At 42.3% G+C, this 26913-nt stretch overlaps 1 protein-coding gene across 2 annotated transcripts in view; it reads left to right on the plus strand.

The window, feature by feature from the left end:
* The window catches only part of prkcaa (protein kinase C, alpha, a), a 522844-nt gene that overhangs the window by 383194 nt on the left and 112737 nt on the right, over positions 1–26913 (plus strand). For both annotated transcript variants that reach the window (XM_061880341.1, XM_061880342.1), the window contains exon 15: positions 26716–26796. In XM_061880341.1, coding sequence (XP_061736325.1) covers positions 26716–26796 — 81 coding nt within the window. The remainder of the gene's footprint in view (positions 1–26715; positions 26797–26913) is intronic.

Genomic DNA, 26913 nt, shown 5'->3' on the forward strand with positions numbered 1-26913 from the left:
ACGAGATAAAAAACTGTAAAAATATATTCCAATTGAAAAAAATATATAAAGATAGAACAATAAGATCATATGGACAGCCATAAGTGTTTACATTTTGTTTTTTATTTATTATTTTACTTATTTTTTGTCTGGTTTTGTATTTGCTCTGTATCATTCCGTGAGGTGTATATTATTACTATTATTTTCTTGGTTTTGGTTTATACTTGATGAAGTTTTGCACTTGTTGTGTTTTTCTTGTGTTTTTTGTTTTTGATTGTTTCATTACATTTGGATATATGTGTCGGCTTAAATGATATTCATGAAGTAAGATAATGTACTATGTCAAAGGGGGCAGGAAATTATAAGATTTTCTTCATCCTGCTCCTTCTCAGGAATTGTGTGAATTTAAATTGTATAATTGTGATATAATTATGTATCGTTCTAAATGCACATCAATGAATGAGATAAATAAAAAGGAAATTAAAATTAAAAAACACACCCGTGGCCACACCCCTTCGACTATCAGGTACTATTTAACTCACTAAAACACTAGCAACACAATAAGCAGATAAGGGATTTTCCAGAATTATCCTAGTAAATGTGTCTAAAAATCTCTCCCAATGTAATCGCCTTTTTTTTGTTTTTTTTCCCTAGTCCTTCACTCTAAATTTCCTCATCCACGAATCTTTCATCCTCGCTCAAATTAATGGGGAAATAGTCGCTTTTCTCGGTCTGAATAGCTCTTGCTGCTGGTGGCTATGATTGTAAACAATGTGAGGATGTGAGGAGCCCTACAACCCATGACATCACACGCACATCGTCTGCTACTTCTGGTACAAGCAAGGCTTTTTTATTAGCGACCAAAAGTTGCGAACTTTATTGTCGATGTTCTCTACTAAATCCTTTCAGCAAAAATAGGGCAATATCGCAAAATTATCAAGTATGACCCATAGAATGGACCTGCTGTCCCCGTTTAAATAAGAAAATCTCATTTCAGTAGGCCTTTAACTTTCACTTTAAATGTGGAAAAAAGTGAAGCGCTGTGAATACTTTCCGGATGCACTGTAGCAATACTTTTACACTTAGAGTAGCAGTGTTTCTCCTTGTTGTCAGTGCACATGTGACAGAAGCAGTCATGTTCTTTACATACACACACACACACACACACACACACACACACACAAAGACAGTTCTCGCTCGGTTTCCCCTGACCTATTTAAGTAGCCAGTCATCGGCAGCTCCTGTGTGGGAGGAACGCCGGCGTCCATTTACACCTCAGTGACTTTGATGCCGAGAGAAAGCGATGGAGAGAAAGAGCGGAGCCTGTTGGAGAAACAAGGAGACATAAAAGCTATTAAGTGTCAGTTAAAGAGCAGACGGAGCGGCCGCGGACAATGAACGCGGGAAGGAAAGAGAGCAGTCTAATGATGACTCAGTGACATTATACGGGAGCATTTGAGAATATTGAGCTGTCTGACGCGGCCCGTTTCCATTATGGCCTGGTGGACCCACGCAGCGTGTCATCTCGGGGATGAAACAGCACGGTGTGGCTTTGAGCTGTCAGGCTGATAAAGTTCGAATTCAGCCAGTCTGGGTTTTTTTTTTTTTACATCCAGTGGACTCCTACACATACTAATGAGATGTAATGCTTTAAAGTGGACCTTGGATGATGTCAATATGAACTTAAAACACTCGCTTGTGGTCTAGATCAGTGGTTCTCAACCTTTTTTTCCAGTGATGTACTCCCAGTGAACATTTTTTTAATTCAAGTACCCCCTAATCAGGGCAAAGCATTTTTGTTTGAAAAAAAATAGATAAAGTCGTGAAATACAGCAGAACTCGTCTGAGTGGTTTGTCCGCCAGAGGACGAAAACATACGGTCAAACATGTCCTTGGATGTGGCCAACATATTGGCTTACTTGCAGAAATGTTGAAATCTATTAAGACTAAGGACACAACTCAGATGTTGTCAGGTTCAAACACTGATGACCGCTATTAAACAGACAAGAAGCAAGGAATTAATTTAGCTCATGAGGAGAACGCATGGAGCTGCACACTTTGTCACAGTCCTACGCTCTAAGGCAGTGGTTCTCAACCTTTTTTCAGTGATGTACCCCCTGTGAACATTTTTTTAATTCAAGTACCCCCTAATCAGAGCAAAGCATTTTTGGTTGAAAAAAAGAGAGAAAGTAGTGAAATACAGCAGAACTTGTCTGAGTGGTTTGTCCGCCAGAGGATGAAAACATACGGTCAAATATGTCCTTGGATGTGGCCACCATATTGGATTATTTGCAGAAATGTTGAAATATATTAAGACTAAGGACACAACTCAGATGTTGTCAGGTTCAAACACTGATGACCGCTATTAAACAGACAAGAAGCAAGGAATTAATTTAGCTCATGAGGAGAACGCATGGAGCTGCACACTTTGTCACAGTCCTACGCTCTAAGGCAGTGGTTCTCAGCCGTTTTTCAGTGATGTACCCCCGGTGAACATTTTTTTAATTCAAGTACCCCCTAATCAGAGCAAAGCATTTTTGGTTGAAAACAGAGATGAAGTAGATAAAAACAGCAGAACTTGTCTGAGACGTTTGTCCGCCAGAGGACGAAAACATACGGTCAAATATGTCCTTGGATGTGGCCACCATATTGGTTTATTTGCAGAAAAGTTGAAATCTATTAAGACTAAGGACACAACTCAGATGGTGTAAGGTTCAAACACGGATGACCGCTATTAAACAGACAAGAAGCAAATAATTATTTTAGCTCATGAGGAGAACGCATGGAGCTGCACACTTTGTCACAGTCCTACGCTCTAAGGCAGTGGTTCGCAATCTTTTTTCAGTGATGTACCCCCTGTGAACATTTTTTTAATTCAAGTACCCCCTAATCAGAGCAAAGTATGTTTGGTTGAAAACAGAGATAAAGTAGTGAAATACAGCAGAACTTGTCTGAGTGGTTTGTCCACCAGAGGACGAAAACATACGGTCAAATATGTCCTTGGATGTGGCCACCATATTGGTTTATTTGCAGAAAAGTTGAAATCTATTAAGACTAAGGACACAACTCAGATGTTGTCAGGTTCAAACACTGATGACCGCTATTAAACAGACAAGAAGCAAGGAATTAATTTAGCTCATGAGGAGAACGCATGGAGCTGCACACTTTGTCACAGTCCTACGCTCTAAGGCAGTGGTTCTCAGCCGTTTTTCAGTGATGTACCCCCTGTGAACATTTTTTTAATTCAAGTACCCCCTAATCAGAGCAAAGCATTTTTGGTTGAAAACAGAGATAAAGTAGTGAAATACAGCAGAACTCGTCTGAGTGGTTTGTCCGCCAGAGGATGAAAACATACGGTCAAATATGTCCTTGGATGTGGCCACCATATTGGATTATTTGCAGAAATGTTGAAAGCTATTAAGACTAAGGACACAACTCAGATGTTGTCAGGTTCAAACACTGATGACCGCTATTAAACAGACAAGAAGCAAGGAATTAATTTAGCTCATGAGGAGAACGCATGGAGCTGCACACTTTGTCACAGTCCTACGCTCTAAGGCAGTGGTTCTCAACCTTTTTTCGGTGATGTACCCCCGGTGAACATTTTTTTAATTCAAGTACCCCCTTATCAGAGCAAAGCATTTTTGGTTGAAAACAGAGATAAAGTAGTGAAATACAGCAGAACTCGTCTGAGTGGTTTGTCCGCCAGAGGATGAAAACATACGGTCAAATATGTCCTTGGATGTGGTCACCATATTGGATTATTTGCAGAAATGTTGAAAGCTATTAAGACTAAGGACACAACTCAGATGGTGTAAGGTTCAAACACTGATGACCGCTATTAAACAGACAAGAAGCAAGGAATTAATTTAGCTCATGAGGAGAACGCATGGAGCTGCACACTTTGTCACAGTCCTACGCTCTAAGGCAGTGGTTCTCAACCTTTTTTCGGTGATGTACCCCCGGTGAACATTTTTTTAATTCAAGTACCCCCTAATCAGAGCAAAGCATTTTTGGTTGAAAACAGAGATAAAGTAGTGAAATACAGCAGAACTCGTCTGAGTGGTTTGTCCGCCAGAGGATGAAAACATACGGTCAAATATGTCCTTGGATGTGGTCACCATATTGGATTATTTGCAGAAATGTTGAAATCTATTAAGACTAAGGACACAACTCAGATGTTGTCAGGTTCAAACACTGATGACCGTTATTAAACAGACAAGAAGCAAGGAATTAATTTAGCTCATGAGGAGAACGCATGGAGCTGCACACTTTGTCACAGTCCTACGCTCTAAGGCAGTGGTTCTCGACCTTTTTTCAGTGATGTACCCCCTGTGAACATTTTTTTAATTCAAGTACCCCCTAATCAGAGCAAAGCATTTTTGGTTGAAAACAGAGATAAAGTAGTGAAATACAGCAGAACTCGTCTGAGTGGTTTGTCCGCCAGAGGACGAAAACATATGGTCAAATATGTCCTTGGATGTGGTCACCATATTGGATTATTTGCAGAAATGTTGAAATCTATTAAGACTAAGGACACAACTCAGATGTTGTCAGGTTCAAACACTGATGACCGCTATTAAACAGACAAGAAGCAATGAATTAATTTAGCTCATGAGGAGAACGCATGGAGCTGCACACTTTGTCACAGTCCTACGCTCTAAGGCAGTGGTTCTCAACCTTTTTTTCAGTGATGTACCCCCTGTGAACATTTTTTTAATTCAAGTTCCCCCTAATCAGAGCAAAGCATTTTTGGTTGAAAAAAAGAGATAAAGTAGTGAAATACAGCAGAACTCGTCTGAGTGGTTTGTCCGCCAGAGGACGAAAACATACGGTCAAATATGTCCTTGGATGTGGCCACCATATTGGATTATTTGCAGAAATGTTGAAATCTATGAAGACTAAGGACACAACTCAGATGTTGTCAGGTTCAAACACTGATGACCGCTATTAAACAGACAAGAAGCAAGGAATTAATTTAGCTCATGAGGAGAACGCATGGAGCTGCACACTTTGTCACAGTCCTACGCTCTAAGGCAGTGGTTCTCAACCTTTTTTCGGTGATGTACCCCCGGTGAACATTTTTTTAATTCAAGTACCCCTTAATCAGAGCAAAGCAGTTTTGGTTGAAAAAAAGTAGTGAAATACAGCAGAATTCGCCTGAGTGGTTTGTCCGCCAGAGGACGAAAACTTACGGTCAAATATGTCCTTGGATGTGGCCACCATATTGGATTATTTGCAGAAATGTTGAAATCTATTAAGACTAAGGACACAACTCAGATGTTGTCAGGTTCAAACACTGATGACCGCTATTAAACAGACAAGAAGCAAGGAATTAATTTAGCTCATGAGGAGAACGCATGGAGCTGCACACTTTGTCACAGTCCTACGCTCTAAGGCAGTGGTTCTCAACCTTTTTTCAGTGATGTACCCCCTGTGAACATTTTTTTAATTCAAGTACCCCTTAATCAGAGCAAAGCAGTTTTGGTTGAAAAAAAGTAGTGAAATACAGCAGAATTCGTCTGAGTGGTTTGTCCGCCAGAGGACGAAAACATACGGTCAAATATGTCCTTGGATGTGGCCACCATATTGGATTATTTGCAGAAATGTTGAAATCTATTAAGACTAAGGACACAACTCAGATGTTGTCAGGTTCAAACACTGATGACCGCTATTAAACAGACAAGAAGCAAGGAATTAATTTAGCTCATGAGGAGAACGCATGGAGCTGCACACTTTGTCACAGTCCTACGCTCTAAGGCAGTGGTTCTCAACCTTTTTTCGGTGATGTACCCCCGGTGAACATTTTTTTAATTCAAGTACCCCCTAATCAGAGCAATGCATTTTTGGTTGAAAACAGAGATAAAGTAGTGAAATACAGCAGAACTTGTCTGAGTGGTTTGTCCGCCAGAGGACGAAAACATACGGTCAAACATGTCCTTGGATGTGGCCACCATATTGGTTTATTTGCAGAAAAGTTGAAATCTATTAAGACTAAGGACACAACTCAGATGTTGTCAGGTTCAAACACTGATGACCGCTATTAAACAGCCAAGAAGCAAGGAATTAATTTAGCTCATGAGGAGAACGCATGGAGCTGCACACTTTGTCACAGTCCTACGCTCTAAGGCAGTGGTTCTCAACCTTTTTTCAGTGATGTACCCCCGGTGAACATTTTTTTAATTCAAGTACCCCCTAATCAGAGCAAGGCATTTTTGGTTGAAAACAGAGATAAAGTAGATAAATACAGCAGAACTTGTCTGAGACGTTTGTCCGCCAGAGGACGAAAACATACGGTCAAATATGTCCTTGGATGTGGCCACCATATTGGATTATTTGCAGAAATGTTGAAATCTATTAAGACTAAGGACACAACTCAGATGTTGTTAATTCTAAGAGAGAAAAAACTCAAATAGAATTGGAAAATCTAAGTAAATATTTTAAAGACTTGGTCTTCACTTGTTTAAATAAATTCATTTATTTTTTTACTTTGCTTCTTATAACTTTCAGAAAGACAATTTTAGAGAGAAAATACAAACTTAAAAATTATTTTAGGATTTTTAAACACATATAATATCAATGTTCAAGTAAATGTATTTTTTTTTATTGTAAAGAATAATAAATACATTCTAACTTAACTCTTCATTTTAGCTTCTGTTTTTTCGACGGAGAATATTTGTGAAATATTTCTTCCAACTTATAAGGATTAAAATTCAAAAAAATTATTCTGGCAAATCTAGAAAATCTGTAAAATCAAATTTAAATCAGATTTCAAAGTCTTTAGAATTTCTTTTAAAATTTTTGTTCTGGAAAATCTAGAAGAAATAATGATTTGTCTTTGTTAGAAATCTAGCTTGGTCCAATTTTAGAGAAAAAATACAGCCTTAAAAATTATTTTAGGAGTTTTAAACACATATACCTTTTTACCTTTTCAATTCCTTCCTCTTCTTTCCTGACAATTTAAATCAATGTTCAAGTAAATGTATTTTTTTATTGTAAAGAATAATAAATACATTCTAACTTAACTCTTCATTTTAGCTTCTGTTTTTTCGAGGAAGAATATTTGTGAAATGTTTCTTCAAACTTATTATGATTAAAATTCCCAAAAAGTATTCTGGCAAATCTAGAAAATCTGTAGAATCAAATTTAAAACAGATTTCAAAGTCTTTAGAATTTCTTTTAAAAAATTTTGTTCTGGAAAATCTAGAAGAAATAATGATTTGTCTTTGTTAGAAATATAGCTTGGTCCAATTTGTTATATATTCTAACAAAGTGCAAATTGGATTTTAACCTATTTAAAACATGTCATCAAAATTCTAAAATTAATCTTAATCTGGAAAAATGTCTAATGATGTTCCATAATTTATTTTTGTAATTTTTTCAAAAAGATTCAAATTAGCTACTTTTTCTCTTCATTTTTCTCGGTTGAATTTGGAATTTTAAAGAGTCTAAATTAAAGATAAACTATGTTTCGAAATTTAATTTTCATTTTTTTCCTGTTTTCTCCTCTTTTAAACCATTCAATTAAGTGTTTTTTTCATCATTTTTTCTCTACCAAAAACCTTCCGTAAAAGGAAAAAAAATGTACGACGGAATGACAGACAGAAATACCCATTTTTTTATATGAATAGATTTATTTATTACATGTAAATTGAGCAAATTGGCTATTTCTGGCCATTTATTTAAGTGTGTATCAAACTGGTAGCCCTTCGCATTAATCAGTACCCAAGAAGTAGCTCTTGGTTTCAAAAAAGTTCCCGACCCCTGTTCTAGGGTATACAAGGTTATGTACATGCATCCCTAAACATCCCCCATAGATTTCCTCACACATATTCTTTAGCGACTCCAAATTTAAACCAGTCCTGATTAGAAGTATCAGGTCTTTCCCTTGCAGCTGCGTGTGTGTGACAGAGGTGAGAAATATGAGGTGGAGATGCCAACGTGTGATGAAGCAGCAAATTAGACAGAGCAGGTGGTTTGGTGGAAGGCGGCATCCTGCAAACTGGATGCGGTGTTGTTGAATTGGAAATGAGAAGCCGTTGAACCAGAAGCATTAAAGGGGAACTGCACTTTTTTTTTTTTTAAATCGTGCCTATCATTTACAATCATTATGAAAGACATGACGACCGATGTATTCGTTCAATGCATTCTAACTTGTAAATAAATGTCCGCTTACAACGAAGCCAATGGGAGCTCCACCAGTCAGCACAGGGGTGCCCACACTTTTTCTGCAGGCGAGCTACTTTTCAATCGACCAACTCGAGGGGATCTACCTCATTTATATATATCATTTATATTTATTTATTTATGAAAGAGACATTTTTGTAAACAAGTTAAATGTGTTTAATGATAATACAAGCATGTGTAACACATATAGATGTCTTTCTTTCACAAAGACAAGAATATAAGTTGGTGTATTACCTGATTCTGATGACTTGCATTGATTGGAATCAGACAGTAATGATGATAACGCCCACATTTTCAAATGGAGGAGAAAAAAAGTTGTCCTTTCTGTACAATACCACATGAAAGTGGTTGGTTTTTGGCATCTAATTCATCCAGCTTCCATACACTTTACAAGAAAAACATTGGCGGCAAATTCCGTAGCTTGCTTGATTGACATTCACGGCACCCGAGGGTCTTGTGAGATGACGCTGGCTGCTGCCACTTCATTATTATGAAAAAATGACAGAGAGGAAGGCGAGAAACACTTTTTATTTCAACAGACTTTCGCGCCGTCCCTTCCGTCAAAACTCTAAAGGCCGACTGCACATTTCCTATCTTCACAATAAAAGCCCTGCTTCATGCTGCCTGGGCTAACAAAATAAGAGTCTCGGAAAGCTGGCGTGCACAAGTGATGTGCACGCCAGCATTCTGAGGGATCGCTTGTGCACGCCAGTTTTCCGAGACTCTGTATTTAGTTAGCGCAGGCAGCATGAAGCAGGGCTTTTATTGTGAAGATAGGAAATGTGCAGTCGGCCTTTAGAGTTTTGACGGAAGGTACGGCGCGAGAGTCTGTTGAAATAAAAAGTGTTTCTCGCCTTCCTCTCGGTCATATTTTCATAATAATGATCTTGCAGCAGCCAGCGTCATCTCACAAGACCCTCCGGTACCGTGAATGTCATTTAAGTGACGTCTTGGTGAAGATTGATGATCACTCATTTTTAGGTCTATTTTTTTTTAAAAGCCTGGCTGGAGATGGACTGACACACCCCCCGCGGTCGACTGGTAGCTCGAGATCGACGTAATGGGCACCCCTGAGTCAGCACATAAAACCCAATAAATAACCATTGAAAAAGCGCCAACGATACTCCGTTTATATTTTGTGACTTGAATATTAACCAAGTATTAGTGATATTGTTATTATAAGAGCTAACGCAGGCAAACTATTTAAAGCGGTGCCGTGATCACATTCAATCAATCAATCAAAGTTTACTTCTATAGCCCTAAATCACGAGTGTCTCAAAGGGCTGCACAAGCCACAATGACATCCTCAGCTCAGGTCCCACATCAGGGCAAGAAAAAACTCAACCCAACGGGATGACAATGAGAAACCTTGGAGGGGACCGCAGATGTCGGGTGGATCTAGCATAATATTGTGAGAGTCCAGTCCCTAGTGGATGCAACGTAATAGTGAGAGTCCAGTCCATAGTGGATCCAGCATAATATTGTGAGAGTCCAGTCCTTATTGGAAATAACATATTAGTGAGAGTCCAGTCCATAGTGTATCTAACATATTAGTGAGAGTCCAGTCCGTAGTGGATCTAATATAATATCGTGAGAGTCCAGTCCATAGTGGATCTAATATAATATTGTGAAAGTCCAGTCCATAGTGGATCCAACATATTAGTGAGAGTCCAGTCCGTAGTGGATCTAATATATTATTGTGAGAGTCCAGTCCATAGTGGATCTAACATATTAGTGAGAGTCCAGTCCATCGTGGATCTAGCATAACATTGTGAGAGTCCAGTCCATAGTGGATCTAATATAATATTGTGAAAGTCCAGTCCATAGTGGATCTAACATATTAGTGAGAGTCCAGTCCGTAGTGGATCTAATATATTATTGTGAGAGTCCAGTCCATAGTGGATCTAACATATTAGTGAGAGTCCAGTCCATAGTGGATCTAATATAATATTGTGAAAGTCCATTCCATAGTGGATCTAACATATTAGTGAGAGTCCAGTCCGTAGTGTATCTAATATATTATTGTGAGAGTCCAGTCCATAGTGGATCCAACATAATAGTGAGAGTCCAGTCCATAGTGGATCTAACATAATAGTGAGAGTCCAGTCCATAGTGGATCTAACATAATAGTGTGAGTGTTCAGTCCATAGTGGATCTAACATTATAGTGAGAGTCCATTCCATAGTGGATCTAACATAATAGTGAGAGTCCAGTCCATAGTGGATCTAACATAATAGTGAGAGTCCAGTCCATAGTGGATCTAACATAATAGTGAGAGTCCAGTCCATAGTGGATCTAACATAATAGTGTGAGTGTTCAGTCCGTAGTGGATCTAACATAATAGTGAGAGTCCAGTCCATAGTGGATCTAACATAATAGTGTGAGTGTTCAGTCCATAGTGGATCTAACATAATAGTGAGAGTCCAGTCCATAGTGGATCTAACATAATAGTGAGAGTCCAGTCCATAGTGGATCTAACATTATAGTGAGAGTCCAGTCCATAGTGGATCTAACATAATAGTGAGAGTCCAGTCCATAGTGGATCTAACATAATAGTGAGAGTCCAGTCCATAGTGGATCTAACATAATAGTGAGAGTCCAGTCCATAGTGGATCTAACATAATAGTGAGAGTCCAGTCCATAGTGGATCTAACATAATAGTGAGAGTCCAGTCCATAGTGGATCTAACATAATAGTGAGAGTCCAGTCCATAGTGGATCTAACATAATAGTGAGAGTCCAGTCCATAGTGGATCTAACATAATAGTGAGAGTCCAGTCCATAGTGGATCTAACATAAAAGTGATAGTCCAGTCGATAGTGGATCTAACATAATAGTGAGAGTCCAGTCCATTGTGGATCTAACATAATAGTGAGAGTCCAGTCCATAGTGGATCTAACATAATAGTGAGAGTCCAGTCCATTGTGGATCTAACATAATAGTGAGAGTCCAGTCCATAGTGGATCTAACATAAAAGTGATAGTCCAGTCCATAGTGGATCTAACATAATAGTGAGAGTCCAGTCCATAGTGGATCTAACATAATAGTGAGAGTCCAGTCCATAGTGGATCTAACATAAAAGTGATAGTCCAGTCCATAGTGGATCTAACATAATAGTCCTTAGTGGAGCCAGCAGGAGATCATCTTGAGTGGAGACAGGTCATTTCGGGCATAATCTTTTTTTATGCCAGAAATGTAGGCCTTGTTCCACACCAGAGAACATCATTATCCTGAACATGAAGAATCAACATAACAAAGTATTCAGATCAATTGATCTGAATCTGAGGCAATATATTCAACTTTATGTACTTATCTGTTAGGTTCGCACAAAGAGGCCTATTCAATAAAAAAAAGTTTATAGATCGAAAAATTTGGAAAATCGAGGTTCTGCTGTAAACGAAAACAGGTGCCAAAAGTTTAAAAAAACGGTTTTGCATAATAGGACCACTTTAACTTCAAATATGCCCAGAACAGTCTTTGGAACTTCTCTACTCCTACTTTCAAAGCCTTAGTGATTCTAGGATGCAAAAATAAAACATATTGTTTATAATCTTTGGAATTGTGCCTGTCATTCACAACCCTGATGTAACACCAGTATTAGTCCTTTTTGTGCATTCTAAATCATAAAAAACTGCTAGCAAGAGGAATGAAGGTAACGGGGATACAATTTAATCTGTGTATAAAAGGGGACGACGTGACGAAGTTGGTAGAGTGGCTGTGCCAGCAATCTGAGGGGTTACTGGTTCAATCCCCACCTTCTACCATCATAGTCACGTCCGTTGTGTCTTTGGGCAAGACACTTCACCCTTGCTCCTGGTGAGTGCCTTGCATGACAGCTCCCACCGTCAGTGTGTGAATGTGTGTGTGAATGTGGAAATACTGTCAAAGCGCTTTGAGCCCCTTAAAAAAAGGGGTAGAAAATCGCTATACAACTACAACCCATTTACCATTTAATCCATAATTTAAAACAATTGTTTTTTTGTAAATATTTTAAGATTTTTTTTTTATGCCCAACATTTAGGCATTGTTCAACACCAGAGAAGATCATTATCCTTAACATGATTAATCAAGTTTAATGAAGAATCAACATAACAAAGAATTCAAATCATTTAATCTGATTCCCATGCAATATATTCAATTTAATGTACAAACATTTGTTAATTTCTTGAGATTAAGCCTTGGTGATCTGAGGTGTTGTGTGTTTGTGTGTTTGAGTGAGTGTGTGTGTAGTAAAAAGAGTAGCTTAGAATAGCTAGCAGTCTGATCCAAAACTGTCATGTAGTATTAGGCCTAATGGGACAGAGATGTCTACAGTAGTACACGCACACACATATGCACACACACACACACACACACATACTGGTTATCAATTGGAATAAGGACCTAGTTTGTGATCATAACTTGTGGGGACCACCTTTCTACATGTTGAGACAAAGTGGGGACCACCTTTTTTACATGTTGTGGGGACAAAGTGGGGACCACCTTTTAAACATGTTGTGGAGACAAATTGGGGACCACCTTTTCTACATGTTGTGGAGACAAAGTGGGGACCACATTTTCTACATGTTGAGACAAAGTGGGGACCACCTTTTTTACATGTTGTGGGGACAAAGTGGGGACCACCTTTTAAACATGTTGTGGAGACAAATTGGGGACCACCTTTTCTACATGTTGTGGAGACAAAGTGGGGACCACCTTTTCTACATGTTGAGACAAAGTGGGGACCACCTTTTTTACATGTTGTGGGGACAAAGTGGGGACCACCTTTTAAACATGTTGTGGAGACAAATTGGGGACCACCTTTTCTACATGTTGTGGAGACAAAGTGGGGACCACATTTTCTACATGTTGAGACAAAGTGGGGACCACCTTTTTTACATGTTGTGGGGACAAAGTGGGGACCACCTTTTAAACATGTTGTGGAGACAAAGTGGGGACCACCTTTTCTACATGTTGCGGGGCCAAAGTGGGGACCACCTTTTTTACATGTTGTGGGGACCTCCTTTTCTACATGTTGTGGAGACAAAGTGGGGACCACATTTTCTACATGTGGTGGAGACAAAGTGGGGACCACCTTTTCTACATATTGTGGAGACAAAGTGAGGACCACATTTTCTACATGTGGTGGAGACAAAGTGGGGACCACCTTTTAAACATGTTGTGAAGACAAATTGGGGACCACATTTTCTACATGTTGAGACAAAGTGGGGACCACCATTTCTACATGTTGTGGAGACAAAGTGGGGACCACATTTTCTACATGTTGTGGGGAAAAAGTGGGGACCACCCTTTCTACATGTTGTGGAGATAAAGTGGGGATCACCCTTTCTACATGTTGTGGAAATAAAGTGGGGACCGCATTTTCTACATGTTGTGGGGACAAAGTGGGGACCACCCTTTCTGCATGTTGTGGAAATAAAGTGGGGACCACATTTTCTACATGTTGTGGAGACAAAGTGGGGACCACCTTTTAAACATGTTGTGGAGACAAAGTGGGGACCACCTTTTCTACATGTTGTGGGGACAAAGTGGGGACCACCTTTTCTACATGTTGTGGAGACAAAGTGGGGACCACATTTTCTACATGTTGTGGGGACAAAGTGGGGACCACCTTTTCTACATGTTGTGCAGACAAAGTAAGGCATACTTACAGGTCACACTGACGGTGGCCGTTTAAACAAGATTATCACTGTTACAAATATGCGCCACATTGTGAACCCACACCAAACAAGAATGACAAACACATTTCGGGAAAACATCCGCACTGCAACACAACATAAACACAACAGAACAAATACCCAGAATCCCAAGCAGCCCTGACTCTTCCAGAGTACCACCAAACCCCGCCTCCCAACTCTGCCAACGATTGAGGCCCCCCCTCGCAGCTCGCTCACCGTCCATGCCTCCTCGCCGCCATTTTGGGCCAGGCTCCGGCGTGCCCTGCCTCGCTGTCAGGCTGCCGGCCACGCCTCCTCGCCGGCATCTTCCAACAGGCTACAGTGAGCCCTGCCTCGCTGTCGGACTGCCGGCTCCGCCTCTCCACAACAGGTTTTATGGGCCAAAGCCTTAAAAAATCCCTTAGGCATCTTCAGAATGGATCTGACTATCATTTGAAAAAGGTTTACACTTGGGGACCTGTTTTTTTGTCCTCATACCGTCAGAGATCCCCGAAAGGCTATTCTGACTTAATGGGGACATCGCTCTGTTTACACACCATTAGTGTCTGTGTGTGTGTTCTGGCTATTCTGACTTAGTGGGGACATCACTCTGTTTACACACCTTTAGGTGTCTGTGTGTTCTGGCTATTCTGACTTAGTGGGGACATCACTCTGTTTACACACCTTTAGGTGTGTGTGTGTTCTGGCTATTCTGACTTAGTGGGGACATTGCTCTGTTTACCCACCTAAAGGTGTGTGTGTGTTCTGGCTATTCTGACTTAGTGGGGACATCACTCTGGTTACACACTTTATGTGTGTGTGTGTGTGTGTTCTGGCTATTCTGACTTAGTGGGGACATCACTCTGTTTACACACCTTTAGGTGTCTGTGTGTTCTGGCTATTCTGACTTAGTGGGGACATCACTCTGTTTACACAACTTTAGGTGTGTGTGTGTGTTCTGGCTATTCTGACTTAGTGGGGACATCGCTCTGTTTACCCACCTAAAGGTGTGTGTGTGTGTGTTCTGGCTATTCTGACTTAGTGGGGACATCGCTCTGTTTACCCACCTAAAGGTGTGTGTGTGTTCTGGCTATTCTGACTTAGTGGGGACATCGCTCTGGTTACACACCTTTAGGTGTGTGTGTGTGCGTGTGTGTGTGTGTGCGTGTGTGTGTGTGTGTGTGTGTGTGTGTGTGTGTGTGTGTGTGTGTGTGTGTGTGTGTGTGTGTGTGTGTGTGTGTGTGTGTGTGTGTGTTCTGGCTATTTTGACTTAGTGGGGACATTGTTCTATTTACACACCTAAAGGTGTGTGAGCAGAGCAGCTAAAGGTGTGTAAACAAAACGATGTCCCCACTATGTCAGAATAGCCGGAACACACACACACTCCTGCGCAAGCACAGACAGGTACACAAATAAACGGAGAGAAACCCATTAAGCATGCATAGAATGTTCTCAACAACAGATTTGTGAGGCAAACAGAGAATTCCAATGACTCTAAATGTAAAAGACATTTGAGCACGCTTAAGTGCCGCAGTGAATCAGCAGAGCTCTGTCATGCCACAGGCTTTCATACGACAAAGTAGAAAAAAACTGGAACGGGACGAGGGCAAGGAATGTCAGGCGCAGGTCACACTTGTCTCTTCCCATCACTTCTTCTTCCTCTCTCAACCTGGCTGAAAGAGAGAACCCTTGACTTATTCAACACTCTCCGTCCATCTCGGCGCGCGGCTGAAACAAATGGAGACGTTACTTAAAGGTCGCCGTGACTGGAAATGTAAATGTCCGCTGGTGGTGTTGACGACTAACGCGGGGTGGCAACGGACAGCGTGTCCCAACGCATTGTGCGCGGGGGCTGATCCCGGTGTTTTGACTCGTCATTTTCACCGGCCGTGTCCTGACCTGACACGTCCCAAGCGGTTAAATTCTTTAATGTGCGCTGTTTTGGTGGGGTCAATTCCTAAAGACAGAGTTGTAAACATGGGACATATTTCACTGCGCGTGTTTGGCCTCGTTTTCGCCGCCATGCTTGTCTGCTTGCTGCAGATCACGAAAGGATTAAATGACCTTGGTCTCCTCAATGATGTGCCACGTTCTACTGTAGCTGTACGAATGTGTCGCGTCAGCATCCCACGTGATATTATGTAAGTTTTTCTTACAAACCTCAAAACCAGTGAAATTGGCACCTTGTGTAAATGGTAAATAAAAACAGAATACAATAATTTGCAAATCCTTTTCAACTTATATTCAATTGAATAGACTGCAAAGACAAGATACTGTCCAGAGTCGGGACCCGGGGTGGACTGCTCGCCTGTGTATTGGTTGGGGACCTGTCCCCACTCGGGATGGTCTCCTGTTGGCCCCCCTTTGGACTGGACTCTCACTATTATGTTAGATCCATCATGGACTGGACTTTAAGTATTATGTTAGATCCACTATGGCCTGGACTCTCAGTAATATGTTAGATCCACTATGGACTGGACTCTCAGTATTATGTTTGATCCACTATCGACTGGACTTTCACAATATTTTGTTAGACCCTCTTAACATCCATTGCATCCGGTCTCCCCTAGAGGGTGGAGGTCAGGCACATCTGCCGTCCTCTCCAAGGTTTCTCATAGTCATTCTCATTGACATCCCACTGGGGTGAGTTTTTCCTTGCCCTTATGTGGGCTCTGAACTTAGGATGTTGTTGTGGCTTGTGCAGCCCTTTGAGACACATTGATTGATTGATTGATTGATGCTTAACGTTCGAACTGGAAAACCTTGTAATTTTTTTGCAAATATTAGCTCATTTGATCAATCAATCAATGTTTATTTATATAGCCCTAAATCACAAATGTCTCAAAGGACTGTACAAACCACTACGACTACGACATCCTCGGAAAAACCCACATAAGGGCAAGGAAAACTCACACCCAGTGGGCAAGGAGAACTCACACCCAGTGGGACGCCAGTGACAATGATGACAATGAGAACCTTGGAGAGGACCTCATATGTGGGCATATGCGGTTTGATGTTTGATGTCTGCAACATGTTTCAAAAAAGCTGGCACGAGTGGCATAAAAGACTGAGAAAGTTGAGGAATGCTCATCAAACTCTTATACCGGCAGTATAGCTCATTTGGTAGAGTGGCCGTGCCAGCAACTTGAGGGTTGCAGGTTCGTTTCCTGCGTCCGTTTTCCTAGTCACTGCCGTTGTGTCCTTGGGCAAGACCTTTTACCCACCTGCTCCCACTGCCACCCACACTGGTTTGAATGTAACTTAGATATTGGGTTTCACTATGTAAAAGCGCTTTGGGTCACTCGAGAAAAGTGCTATATAAATATAATTCAATTCACCTTACTATTTGGAACATCCCGCAGGTGAACGGGCTAATTGGGAACAGATGGGTGTCATGATTGGGTATTAAAGGAGCTTTCATGAAATGCTCAGTCATTCACAAACAAGGATGGGGCGAGGGTCACCACTTTGTGAACAAATGCGTGAGCAAATTGTCGAACAGTTTAAAAAGAACATTTTGCAAGGAATTTAGGAATTTCACCATCTACGGTCTGTAATATCAAAAGGTTCAGAGAATCTGGAGAAATCACTGCATGTAAGCCATGATATTACGGAAAGCGACATCAGTGTGTAAAGGATATCACCACATGGGGTCAGGAACACTTCAGAAAACCACTGTCTGTACCTACAGTTGGTAGCTACATCTGTAAGTGCAAGTTAAAACTCCGAGTTATACCAAAGACTAAAAAATTGGGACGCATTACCGCCCTACTTGGGACTCAGCATCAAGGGTTGGAATTGGGGGTTTAATCACCAAAAATTATTCCCGGGCGCAGCCACCGCTGCTGCTCACTGCTCCTCTCACCTCCCAGGGGGCGAGGGTGATGGGTCAAATGCAGAGGATAATCTCACCACCCCTAGTGTGTGTGTGACAATCATTGGCACTATGCTAAGCGAAAGGCATTTATCGACAACACCCAGAAACGCCACCGACGTTGCTGGGTCCGAGCTCATCTAAAATGAACTGATGCGAAGTGGAAAAGTGTTCTGTGGTCTGACAAGTCCACATTTCAAATTGTTTTTGGAAACTGTGGACGTGGTGTCCTCCGGAACAAAGAGGAAAATAACCATCCGGATTGTTATAGGCGTGAAGTTCAAAAGCCAGCATCTGTGATGGTATGGGGGTGTATTAGTGCCATTAATAGGAACCATGAGTGCTGAAAGATACACAGGTTTTGGAGCATCATATGTTGCCATCCAAGCAACGATATCATGGACGCCCCTGTTTATTTCAGCAAGATAAGGCCAATCCACGTGTTACAACAGCATGGCTTCATAGTAAAAGAGTGCGGGTACTAGACTGGCCTGCCTGTAGTTCGGACTTCGAAAAGCTTCAAAAATTGGTCTCCTCAGTTCCCAAATGTTTACTGAGTTTTGTTAAAAGGAAAGGCCATGTAACACAGTGGTAAAAATGCCCCTGTGCAAACTTTTTTTGCAATGTGTTGCTGCCATTAAATTCTAAGTTATTGATATTTTTGCAAAAAATATATATATTTTTTTCATTTTTTTCAGTTTTGCAGTTTATTCAATTGAATATAGGTTGAAAAGGATTTGCAAATCATTGTATTCGTTTTTTGTTTGTGAATTACACAACATGCCAACTTCACTGGTTCTGGGTTTTGTAGATTATTTTTGCTGTACTGTAGTTATTGCTTAAAGGTGTTATGATCCGCTGCCCGGATCATTTTATGATTACATTTTTGAGTCTTTTGTGTTTTCTGTTGATTTTGGACTCCTTCGGTTCCTGTTTGTGCACCTCACAGTTGGTTACCATAGTTACTTATTATTTTCACCTGCCGCTTGTTCCGCACACCTGGTTTCGTAATCACTGACTTTATTTAAGCCTGCCTTCTCCCGTCAGTCAGTCTGACTTCCTAGTTTGTTTTCGTACAACAAGTGACGACGTCTGTTTCCTGCTCACTACTTGCTCGCTTTCACGCTAGTCTCTTTATCGTCTAGCTCCCATGCTAGCTCTTTTAGTTTTTTTCCTTATGAGCACGTTTTTCTTTGTTAAAGTCTGATTTATTTCTAAATAAATCATTTGTTCTTACCTACACGCTGTGTTCGAAGCCCATCTGCATTCCTGGGAGAACGAACAAACGTTACAAAAGGGGCCATATAAGGACTTTTTTTTTTTTTACATTTAAAACACTTTTTTTGTGTTCAACATGTCTAATGGTTGTTCTTTGGTCAAAAATGTTGCCGAGATTATGTTCTACAGACCATCTCCCAGCTGTTTTCTGACTGTCTATTATTATAAATTTCTATAATAAGCACGCTTCAGAAAATTCCAAAGAGAGATGTTCCAGCAGAGATTTTGAACCTGAGGCAGACCTGCTCAGCACCGTGCTTGATTGATTGATTGATAGAACCTTTTATTAGCAGATTGCACAGTACAGTACATATTCCGTACAATTGACCACTAAATGGTAACACCCGAATAATTTTTTCAACTTGTTTAAGTCGGGTTCCACGTTAATCAATTCATGGTACCGTGCACACCTGTCTATAGTTGACATGAAAACTATTTTGGCATCAAGGAGCTTGCTGAGTTTGAGAGTATTTGTCAGGTCCCACATAGAAGTTCATTGGCATTCCTGCAAAAAACAGGATTAAACGTTCTTTCTCTCAGGATTTCTCTCACTGTGAAGTATTTGACCTTCTAGCTAATTCAAAGCATGGATGCAAGACAAGGAAAGTTTATGCCCGATCCCTCTGATTTCCCAGCAAAGAGAAAATCCAGGATCAAGCTAAAAGTGTTTCTTCTCCGGGACAACACTTTCATCAATGAACGGACGGATGTCGGTTGATTTTTTTTTGTCCGATCTAAATCCATACATCAGGAAGGGTCTTTGCAGAGGATTGGCGACTCACTCATTTAACCAGTCTCGTATTCACCAATCACCTGAGTCGGGTTCAAACATACATTAAGTATCTTAAAAAGTTTGAAATACTTTAAATCAGGGGTCGCAGACACGCGGCCCGTGGCCAATTGCGGCCCGCTAGATGTTATTTTGCGGCCCCCACTTTCATATGGGGGGGGTACCGAACTGTCTTATTGTGGCAGTCCGCTCCCTGTATGATCAGTGCCAGAGCTTGGTCCGCATTGCCGGCAGTAAGTCGGACACATTTCCAGTGAGGGTTGGACTCCACCAAGGCTGTCCTTTGTCACCGATTCTGTTCATAACTTTTATGGACAGAATTTCTAGGCGCAGTCAAGGCGTTGAGGGGATCCGGTTTGGTGGCCACGGGATTAGATCTCTGCTTTTTGCAGATGATGTGGTCCTGATGGCTTCATCTGACCGGGATCTTCAGCTCTCACTGGATCGGTTCGCAGCCGAGTGTGAAGCGACCGGAATGAGAATCAGCACCTCCAAGTCCGAGTCCATGGTTCTCGCCCCGAAAAGGGTGGAGTGCCATCTCCGGGTTGGGGAGGAGACCCTGCCCCAAGTGGAGGAGTTCAAGTACCTAGGAGTCTTGTTCACGAGTGAGGGAAGAGTGGATCGTGAGATCGACAGGCGGATCGGTGCGGCGTATTCAGTAATGCGGACGTTGTATCGATCCGTTGTGGTGAAGAAGGAGCTGAGCCAGAAGGCAAAGCTCTCAATTTACCGGTCGATCTACGTTCCCATCCTCACCTATGGTCATGAGCTTTGGGTCATGACCGAAAGGATAAGATCACGGGTACAAGCGGCCCAAATGAGTTTCCAGGTCTCTCCCTTAGAGATAGGGTGAGAAGCTCTGCCATCCGGGAGGAACTCAAAGTAAAGCCGCTGCTCCTCCACATCGAGAGGAGCCAGATGAGGTGGTTCGGGCATCTGGTCAGGATGCCACCCGAACGCCTCCCTAGGGAGGTGTTTAGGGCACGTCCAGCTGGTAGGAGGCCACGGGGAAGACCCAGGACACGTTGGGAAGACTATGTCTCCCGGCTGGCCTGGGAACGCCTCGGGATCCCCCGGGAAGAGCCAGACGAAGTGGCTGGAGATAGGGAAGTCTGGGCTTCCCTGCTTAGGCTGCTGCCCCCGCGACCCGACCTCGGATAAGCGGAAGATGATGGATGGATGGATGGATGGACTTTCATATGAATGACGCTTGACAGCGTTGTGTGCAGAGCTGAAGGGATCTACCAATCACGGTGTGGTATGTGGCTCTTGAGGGCCGAACATTGACGTCGCTTGCGTGATGCAAGCAGAGAAACGTTTTGCCACTTTCCCACTAGAGGGAGGTGTTTAGGTGGCATCCTGACCAGATGCCCGAACCACCTCATCTGGTTCCTCCCGAATGGCAGAGCTTCTCACCCTATCTCTAAGGAAGAGTCCTGCCACCCGACGGAGGAAACTCATTTCGGCCGCTTGTACCCGAGATCTTGTCCTATCGGTCATAACCCAAAGCTCATGACCATGGGTGAGGATGGGAACGTAGATCGACCTGTAAATTGAGAGCTTTGCCTCAACTGGGTCCCGACTCTGGCTGTCCAGAGTCGGGACCCAGGATGGACCGCTCGTCGGGACCCAGGATGGACCCTGTGTATCGGTTGGGGACATCTCTACGATGCTGATCCGCCTCGGCTTGAGATGGTTTCCTGTGGACGGGACTCTGGCTGCTGTCTTGGATCCGCTTTTGAACTGAACTCTCGCGGCTGTGTTGGAGCCATTACGGATTGAATTTTCACAGTATCATGTTAGACCTGCTCGACATCCATTACTTTCGGTCCCCTAGTGGGGGGGGTTGCCCACATTTGAGGTCCTCTCCAAGGTTCTCATAGTCAGCATTGTCACTGGCATCCCACTGGGTGTGAATTCTCCCTGCCCACTGGGTGTGAGTTTTCCTTGCCCTTCTATGAGTTCTTCCGAGGTTGTCGTAGTCGTAGTGGTTTGTGCAGTCCTTTGAGACATTTGGGGGACGGCGTGGCGCAGTGGGGAGAGTGGCCGTGTGCAACCCGAGCGTCCCTGGTTCAATTCCCACCTAGTACCAACCTCGTCACGTCCGTTGTGTCCTGAGCAAGACACTTCACCCTTGCTCCTGATGGGTGCTGGTTGGCGCCTTGCATGGCAGCTCCCTCCATCAGTGTGTGAATGTGTGTGTGAATGGGTAAATGTGGAAGTAGTGTCAAAGCGCTTTGAGTACCTTGAAGGTAGAAAAGCGCTATACAAGTACAACCCATTTAATTTGTGATTTAGGGCTATATAAATAAACATTGATTGATTGATTGATTGATTGCCTTCCGGCTCAGATCCTTCTTCACCACAACGGATCAATACAGCGTCCGCATTACTGAAGACGCCGCACGGATTTCACAATCCACTCCACCCTCACTCGGGAGGTACTTGAACTCCTCGACCCGGAGATCGCACTCCACCCTTTTCCGGGCGAGAATTATCTCAATTGCCGTGTACAATATTACAGTATATGTAACAGTTTTGCAGCATACAATAAAAAGTGGATCCAGCAAAAAATATACATTATAAACAAACATTAGTTTAATGACAGGTGGATAGTCTGGAAATTAGGTGCAATCATTTGATTGATCTCCGACGATCAATAAGAATCCAGCAGCACTCCCACCGACTTCCGTGCTTCCTTTCCCACCCGAGTTGCACTCACTGCTCTTTGTTGTGTTGCACTTCATTTCTCGGTTCACGCTCAAATAACCACAGAGCATTCTGTTGAAGCAGGCTCATCCTGGGTTAGGTGTGATAGCGGCAGGTTCCGTCCCGGGACCTTGCAGCAGTTGAGCGTAATGAGCTACAAAAACCCTCTCTTTTCCTGGTGAGATTTTGAGGCTTGAAGGAGGAGCTTTTGTTTATTTGATGACTAGTCAGGCAGGGTTGATGACTTATTGATGAAATCTTGTTTCTTTATTAGTAAAAGCCATAAACGCAATTATGCGGTGTGTGTGTGTGTGTGTGTGTGTGTGTGTGTGTGCGTTTGTTTTGCACTCTCAAGGGGACGATGACATTTATATTTGGTGGTCTTTAGCATGCATTGTGCATGTGCTCGCCTTTTTTGAATGGGGGTTCACGCAGAGAAGTCATGCAACCCTCAGGACACCATCATGGCAGTGGTGAGCTTTGTTTGTCCACCTGTGTGTGTGTGTGTGTGTGTGTGTGTGTGTGTGTGTGTGTGTGTGTGTGTGTGTGTGTGTGTGTGTGTGTGTGTGTGTGTGTGTGTGTGTGTGTGTGTTTCTCTACCCTTCATGAGACTAGAATGAGGAAAAGTACCTTCCATATGAGGAGGTGTGAACAAGTTAGGACATAAATTATGGTCCCAATATGGAAAACCATTACATCTAATATAGAGCCAAATACTAGAGTCCGTAAACATTGCTCCAAAGTCAGGATCTTTTGTTGATTTAATGTGCATTCAAAAGTAAACATTGACGGGTGCAAATGCTGCAATATATTGCTTAAAAGTTTAGAAGTTTTCTTATAAAATTGTGACTTTTGTTGAGTAAAATTACGACTCTTTTCTATGACTCTTTTCATAAAATGGCCAAAATTCTACGCTGTTATGGAGTACAATTCCAACTTTTATCATAATACTGCACAAATGTTCCGTTTCTCATAAAACCAGAGGTAGGCATTTTTCAGAGGTCTCAAAAAGGTAACAAATACAAGAATGTGTGTGTGTGTGTGTGTGTGTGTGTGTGTGTGTGTGTGTGTGTGTGTGTGTGTGTGTGTGTGTGTGTGTGTGTGTGTGTGTGTGTGTGTGTGTGTGTGTGTGTGTGTGTGTGTGTGTGTGTGTGTTTCTCTACCCTTCATGAGACTAGAATGAGGAAAAGTACCTTCCATATGAGGACCGGTGAACAAGTTAGGACATAAATTATGGTCCCAATATGGAAAACCATTACATCTAATATAGAGACTAATACTAGAGTCCGTAAACATTGCTCCAAAGTCATTTTTTTTTGTTGATTTAATGTGCATTCAAAAGTAAACATTGACGGGTGCAAAGGTTGTAATATATTGCTTAAAAATGTAAAAGTTTTCTTATAAAATTGTGACTTTTGTTGAGTAAAATTATGATTCTTTTCATAAAATGGCCAAAATTCTACGCTGTTATGGAGTACAATTCCAACTTTTATCATAATACTGCACAAATGTTCCGTTTTTCACAATACCAGAGGTAGGCATTTTTCAGAGTTCTCAAGAAGGTAACAAATACAAGATTGTGTGTGTGTGTGTGTGTGTGTGTGTGCAGCATAAATATATGGATACATGTGTGTAGATGCATGAATTATGCATCCACTTTTGAGTGTGTGTGTGTGTTTGTATCCTGAAGGAATGTCCTTTCGTTGTAAAGGTCAGAAGTTACTCAGCAAGGATGTTCGGAGGTGATCCTAAAAATGTTTTTCCACTGAGATGGATTTTAGGACTTACCGTATAGGGCACACCGGATTAAAAGGCGCACTGCAGGACGAGCGGGTCTAGTCAGGTCTTTTTTCAATACAAAAGTCGCATTAAAGGGGTTTTATTAAGAATTGTTTCTAAATGTAAAAGACTTCCTTGTGGTCTACATAACATGTAATGGTAGTTCTTTGGTCAAAATGTTGCATAGATTGTTTTACAGATCATTTTAAAGTCGCTTCAGGAGTTCTTATTTACGTGGCTCACCTTCGGCAGCGTCTTCTCCCCGTCATCTTTGTTGTAGTGGTGTAGCGTGCAAGGATGGGAGTGGGAGTGTAGAGCTTCAGTCGTTCAAGAGTCCGGGGGTCTCCGCTGTCGTATTTTACAATTCATAATGCGCCACACATTTTTGATGGGAGACAGGTCTGGACTGCAGGCGGGCCAGGAAAGTACCTGTACTCTTTTTTTACGAAGCCACGCTGTTGTAACACGTGCTGAATGTGGCTTTGCATTGTCTTGCTGAAATAAGCAGGGGCGCCCATTAAAAAGACGGCGCTTAGATGGCAGCGTATGTTGTTCCAAAACCTGTATGTACCTTTCAGCATTAATGGTGTCTTCACAGATGTGTAAGTTACCCATGCCTTGGGCACTAATGCACCCCCATACCATCACACATGCTGGCTTTTGAACTTTGGTTCGCTTTCCCTTTGGTCCAGATGACATAATGTTGAATATATCTAAAAACAATTTAAAATGTGGACTCGTTAGACCTCATTTTGGCCGCTTGTACCCGTGATGTTATCCTTTCGGTCATGACCCAAAGCTCATGACCATAGGTGAGGATGGGAACGTAGATCGACCGGTAAATTGAGAGCTTTGCCTTCCGGCTCAGCTCCTTCTTCACCACAACGGATCGGTAAAACGTCCGCATTACTGAAGACGCCGCACCGATCCGCCTGTCGATCTCACGATCCACTCTTCCCTCACTCGTGAACAAGACTCCTAGGTACTTGAACTCCTCCACTTGGGGCAGGGTCTCCTCCCCAACCCGGAGATGGCATTCCACCCTTTTCCGGGCGAGAACCATGGACTCGGACTTGGAGGTGCTGATTCTCATTCCGGTCGCTTCACACTCGGCTGCGAACCGAAATGAGTTTCCTCCGCCGCGTGGCGGGTCTCTCCCTTAGAGATAGGGTGAGAAGCTCTGTCATCCGGGAGGAACTCAAAGTAAAGCCGCTGCTCCTCCACATGGAGAGGAGCCAGATGAGGTGGTTCGGGCATCTGGTCAGGATGCCACCCGAACGCCTCCCTAGGGAGGTGTTTAGGGCACGTCCAACCGGTAGGAGGCCACGGGGAAGACCCAGGACACGTTGGGAAGACTATGTCTCCCGGCTGGCCTGGGAATGCCTCGGGATCCCCCGGGAAGAGCTAGACGAAGTGGCTGGGGAGAGGGAAGTCTGGGTTTCTCTGCTTAGGCTGTTGCCCCCGCGACCCGACCTTGGATAAGCGGAAGATGATGGATGGATGGATGGATGGACTCGTTAGACCACAGAACACTTTTTCCACTTTGCATCAGTCGATCTTAGATGATCTCGGGTTCATAGAAGCCGGCGGCGTTTCTGGATGTTGTTGATAAATGGCTTTCGCTTTGCATAGTCGAGCTTTGATTTGCACTTTCACATGTTGCGACTAACTATTTAGTGACAATGGTTTTCTGAAGTATTCCTGAGCCCATGTGGTGATATCCTTTAGAGATTGATGTCGGTTTGTGATACAGTGCCGTCTGAGGGATCGAAAGGTTACGGTCATTCAATGTTGGTTTCTGGAGTGATTTCTCCAGATTCTTTTAACCTTTTGATGATATTATGGAGCGTAGATGTTGAAATCCTTAAATTTCTTGCAATTGCACTTTGAGAACCGTTGTTCTTAAACTGTTTGACTATTTGCTCACACGGTTGTGGACAAAGGGGTGTACCTCGCCCCATCCTTTCTTGTGAAAGACTGAGCATTTTTTTGGGAAGCTGTTTTTATACCCAATCATGGCACCCACCTGTTCCCATTTGGCCTGCACACTTGTGGAATGTTCCATATAAGTGTTTGATGAGCATTCCTCAACTTTATCAGTATTTATTGCCACCTTTTACCAACTTCATTGTCATGTGTTGCCGGCATCAAATTATAAAGTTAATGATTATCAGTTTGAACATCAAATATGTTGTCTTTGTAGCATATTCAACTGAATATGGGTTGAAAATGATTTGCAAATCATTGTATTCCGTTTATATTTACATCTTACGCAATTTCCCAACTCATATGAAAACGGGGTTTGTAACAGAACGTAACAAAACATGATCCGGGACATGGATCATGACAAGAAGTCATAAAAGACAACATTCATCATAACTGCATGCTTTTAAATGAACATGTACTGTAATTTATGACCATTCGGTTGTAATCTGAGTTCTTTTATTCCTCCTTTTTCCACAGATTATTGCTTACCAGCCGTATGGGCGTTCTGTGGACTGGTGGGCGTATGGAGTACTGCTATATGAAATGTTAGCGGGACAGGTGAGTTGCATGCATACACACAAATACTTCCACAGATGCACTCAACATTTGTAGCATCCAAAGAACATGAGTTGTTTCCTGGGACGCTCCTATGCTGGCTGGTGGGAAACCAGGTAA

This window comes from Nerophis ophidion, linkage group LG20 (genome assembly GCF_033978795.1).
Source record: "Nerophis ophidion isolate RoL-2023_Sa linkage group LG20, RoL_Noph_v1.0, whole genome shotgun sequence".
Classification (NCBI taxonomy): domain Eukaryota; kingdom Metazoa; phylum Chordata; class Actinopteri; order Syngnathiformes; family Syngnathidae; genus Nerophis; species Nerophis ophidion.